This window comes from Castanea sativa, chromosome 9 (assembly GCF_040712315.1).
Source record: "Castanea sativa cultivar Marrone di Chiusa Pesio chromosome 9, ASM4071231v1".
Classification (NCBI taxonomy): domain Eukaryota; kingdom Viridiplantae; phylum Streptophyta; class Magnoliopsida; order Fagales; family Fagaceae; genus Castanea; species Castanea sativa.
In genome coordinates, this window is record NC_134021.1 from 962,176 (window position 1) to 967,276 (window position 5,101).

A 5,101-nucleotide genomic window follows, 5' to 3' on the forward strand; every position below is an offset into this window, starting at 1 on the left:
TCTATTTGTTATTCTTTAGAGCATTTGCATTTGAAATTTATAAATTATTCTATTTTACCATCTCAAAACTTACTTTATCATTTATACCATACCATTTTACAATACTCCCAACATCCCAACTTTTATTTTCTTATTCTACTCATTAAAATAATACTTCTACATAATAAAATAATATGTCCTAAAATCACCATCATTTACAATACAACACATTATTTATTCTCTCTCTCATTCTTTCCGTTCAACAACCACAAATTTACTAAAAACCACCATCACCACAAGCTCACCACTGCTACACTACACACACTTGACACCACCACCACCACCACCAGCAACCCATAATCTACCATCAACACCCAAAAAAAAAAACTAGACCATCAACACCACCAAAAAAACAAAAAACAAAAAAACAGTAACCTGCGGTGGCAAACCCAGATCCAGACCCAGACCCATGGCCAACCCAAACCCAGACCCATGACAACACACCTAGACCCATACCAGTAAACCCACCCCTTCACCACCCACAACAACCCCAACCTCCACGGCTCCACCATCATCAATCACCACACCACCACCAAACCAACCAATCCGAATCCAAACCAACCTAGTCATGACCCACCCGATCTCCTCTGCTCGATCAAAACCCATGAACCACACCAATCAAAACTCACGAACCACAATGATCTCCATTACTCAACGATCTCAACCCACTCGATCAACCACCATGCCGAACCCAAACCCATAATTACACCGATCCATGTCGCCAATGTCAACCAGAGAGAGAAGGCAGGTCACGTCGCCGCCGTCAACCAGACCGATCTGCAACAAGAAAGAGGATAAATAATGGGAGTGGTGGCTCGCCGTGGTGTGGTAACTATGAGTTTTGGGTCTAAAGAGAGAGAGAGAGAGAGAGAGAGAGAGAGAGAGAGAATTAAATAATAATATTTAAGTTTAGAATTGTGCTACAGTGCAATTCTAAAGGTAGAATTGCACTATAGCACAATTGCGAATGTTTTTGCAATACTTGGTTTTACAAGTTCGGATGTGGGGGAGATTTTGGGATTTTATGCTAAATGTACGCTATATATGGCATATGGCATGCTGGGTGTGAATGCTCTTATTAACTTCAATTGTAAACTCCTTTTGTAAGAGCATCCACATCAGTTCTTCTATTTTACACATCTATTTTTACAATAAAAACCTACTTTTTATATTTTGCACATTCACTTTTACAAATCACCCACATCAGTTCATCTATTTTACCCATATTTTAATTAAATAACCAATTCTCTCACAATTTTTTTTTTATTTCTCCTAACAACTTTTACAAAACGCGCGCTCTCTCTCCTTTCTCATTTCTGATTTTTCTCTCTCTCTTTTCTTTCTCATTTCTGATTCTTTCTCTCTCTCTCTCTCTCTCTCTCTCTCTCTCTCTCATTTCTGATTTTTTTCTCTCTCGCTCGCTCTTTCTCTCTCTACCCATTTCAGATAAACTCTTTCTCTCTCTCGATTAACTCTCTGATCTGCTCTGATCCGAGCTCCAATCCACGATTCACCAGCTTCGAGCTCGGATTCGCTCCGATCTACCAGCTCCGATCCGCTCCGATCCACCAGCTTCAATCTGCTCCGATCCACTAGCTCCGATCTGAGCTTCGAGTTCTGATCCACGATCCACCAGCTCCGAGCTCTGATCCGAGCTCCAAGCTCCGATCCACGATCCACCAGCTCCGAGCTCCGATCCACGATCCACCAGCCACAAGCTCTAATCCGAGCTCCGATCCACTATTTGTGTGTGTATCTCTTTTTTTTTTTGAGCAAGTGTATCTCTGTGATGATATGTCTGTGTGTTTGTTTGTGGGTGTGTTTGTGTGCATCTGAGGAAAAAGAAGATGAGCAGTTAACTGAGTTTGTTGAGCAAGGATAGGAGAGAGAAAAAAAAAGGAGCGAACGGAAATTAATTTAAAAAAAAGGATAAACGAGTTACAGTAACCATGTTAATATACACGGTTACTGTAGCTCGGGGATGGATTTACATAATTTTGCATATTTTTACACCTATTGATGTGGGAGTTTTTTTACTCAAAATGTGTAAAATTGGTAGTTATTTCTATTTTAGAGGATTTTAGAGGGACTGATGTGGATGCTCTAAGCTCTTGAAGTATGCAATTCTTCTGAAGAAAATATTCAAGGTTAATTTTCAGGTAAGTTTATTCTTTAAATATTTCACATTTTTCACCACTATATTTGCATATTTTAAATATTCTAGTTTAATTTTCAAGTGAGTTTATTCTATTAGCATTTGTTTCTATATTTGATGATTTGTTCTTTTGGATCTCCTAGGTTCCTACATCTATCTTCAAGTTGAATATCAGATGGTGTAAATCTTGGGTATCAATTTCGATTAGTGGACACAGGACCTAGAGGTTGAAGTTGAATTTTATTTATTATTTTATTAATTTGAATATTGTAAATTGTAGTTCAACTCTACATTTATGTCTATATCATATATTCATTCTTTATTAATTATTGAGACCACATTTCATGAGGTTGAGTCAGGTTGAATTTTTAAGTTGTCTATTTTTTATTTGGAGAAAAACTCATTTTTGTCCCTACATTTTCATGCGATTCTCACTTTCGTTCCTAACCTTTTTTTCCATCGCTTTTAGTTCCTATCCTAGAAAATGCATCTCGTTTTTGTCCCTGCCGTTATATTAAAGATGGAAAATGCACACGTGGCAAACGAAGTGCATTGTTGGCCCACTAAAAGCTTATATGACCATTAAAATACTAATAAAAAATGTTATTTGGCATTAAAAAAAATGCCATGTCAGTAACTAAATTTAAAAAATTAATTTATTAGTTTTAACTAAATAAAAAAAATCAAAACAGAAATAAAAATTAAAATTCACATGAATTAAGATCTAAAAGTATCTTAACAAGAACACCAACCCAGACTTAAGATCTCAAAATTGAAATCCAAAAACCTCATATTGCACAAAATCCACCATCACTGCCATAAAATCTCTACCAAACATCCACCAAAACTTCTACCAAACTCCACAGATTGCACAAGTTCTCCAACCCACTCAAATTCTTCACACGAATTCAACCCTCATCAAAGTCAAATTCCAAAAATTCATTAAACCCCATTCAATGAGAAACCCATAAATTCATTACCAAAAGAGAAAAAGAAAAAGAGGAACCCTAATCCGGGCACTTCCGAAAAAATGGTTGATTCTGCTCACCGTGTTTGGCGTCTCCGGTTACGGTGTTTACAAGGTCTATAACTTGCCCTCTGTGACCAAGAAGAGGAAAAGACTGATGAAGCTCTTCAGAGCTTTGGTTTCTCTTGCTGAAACGGTCGTTGACTCCGCCGAGATGATCGGTGTTGTCTCTAAGGACTTGAAGGAGTTTCTCCAATCCAATTTTGACAAAAGTCCCAATAGTTTGAAGCAGATTTCGAAAATCGCGAGGTCGGAGGAGTTTTTCCGAGTCCTTGGTTAGGGTTACTTAGGCTTTGACGGTTGGGATTTTGCGGGGATATAAGGTTGATGCGAAGGTCGATAGGGATTCAAATATGGCTTTGGGGAATTCGGGCTTTTCTGATAGGGTTTTGGAGAAGCTTTTCTCTACGATTGGGATCAGTTTTGTTTTAGTTGTGGTTGGAAGCTTTGCGAAGAGCTTGGTTTTGGGATATTACTCCAATGGTGAATCTAGGAATCGTTCTAGTGTGTCGAGTTTATTGGAGGTGCCCGGATGGTTAAATGTGGTTTTAATTTTTTGAGCAATCTGTGGTTTTTGGTTTTCAATTTTGAGATCTTAAGTCTAGGTTGGTGTTTTTGGTGTTCTTGTTAAGATACTTTTAGATCTTAATTCATGTGAATTTTGATTTTTATTTCTGTTTTGATTTTTATTTATTTATTTAAAATTAATAAATTAATTTTTTAAATTTAATTGCTAACGTGGCATTTTTTAATGCCAAATAACATTTTTATTAGTATTTTAATGGCCACGTCAACTTTTAGTGGGCCAACAATGCACTCTGTTTGCCACGTGTGTATTTTTTGTCTCTGATGTAACGGCAGAGACAAAAATAAGACGCTTTTTCTAGGATATGGACTAAAAGCGGTGGAAAAAAAAGTTAGGGACCAAAGTGAGAATCACGTGAAAATATAGGGACGAAAATGAGTTTTTCGCCTTTTTATTTTTATGGGAATTTGAATTTCTAAGAGGTGTTTGGGAGAGTAATTTAAGTGATGTTGTTTTGGTGTTTTTGATATACGTGTGAGGGAAAATGTGTGTAATGTTGTTTAAAATGTGTAAAAATGTGTTATAACTTGCTTGCCAAACAGCTCCTAATTGTTTTGCTTTTAATTAATAGTTTGTCATTTTATTAGTAAAATCTCATTTGTAAGAATATTCCCATTCTGAAATTTTATCCAATTTTATTTTACCAATTTACAATATACCCAATATTCCAATTTTTATTTTACACTATAATACATTAAAATATTATAGGAAGAAATCACTTTTTAGTCCCTACATTTTTAGTCAATTCCCACTTTAGTCCCTACATTTTATTTTTACCAGATTTAGTCTCTATTATGAAAAATGCTTCCTGGTTTGGTCCCTGCAGTTACATCAGAGACGAAATAAGATGATGTGGCAGACGGTAGAAATAAAAAATAATAAACTATTGAAATCAGCTGACACATGGCCTACTCCCTTAGTTCAGCCCTTACTTAGTTGCGTGGCCCTCACGTGACAGCCCCTAACCCAAAAAACCCCAAATCAACTAACCATTCTCACAATTGAAATCCCTAATCTCTAAGTCTTATCCGTTGCTCATCACATGACCAAATCGGCACAAGCACAATCCCACAAATTGGCACAAGCACAATCACAAATCGACTAAGAAGATTGCGAAGGTTCTCATTACGTCTCTCTCTCTCTCTCTCTCTCTCTCTCTCTCTCTCTCTCTCTCTCTCTCTCTCTCTCTCTTATGAATGCCATTTTTAAGTGATGGGTCTGAATCTCAGCTGTTGAGTTTTGAGTGATGGGTCTCGAAAAATATGTTTGATAGTGTTGGAGACATCTCACCCAT

General features: G+C 36.8%; 1 protein-coding gene across 1 annotated transcript; it reads left to right on the forward strand.

Annotated features, from left to right (window-relative positions):
* The first annotated feature begins 840 nt into the window (after positions 1–840).
* LOC142610444 (protein PHLOEM PROTEIN 2-LIKE A10-like) lies at positions 841–3,781 on the forward strand. The gene is given in 3 exon segments (XM_075782253.1): positions 841–867; positions 3,181–3,480; positions 3,482–3,781. Coding segments are annotated over 3 exon segments (627 nt in total).
* The last annotated feature ends 1,320 nt before the right edge of the window (positions 3,782–5,101 follow it).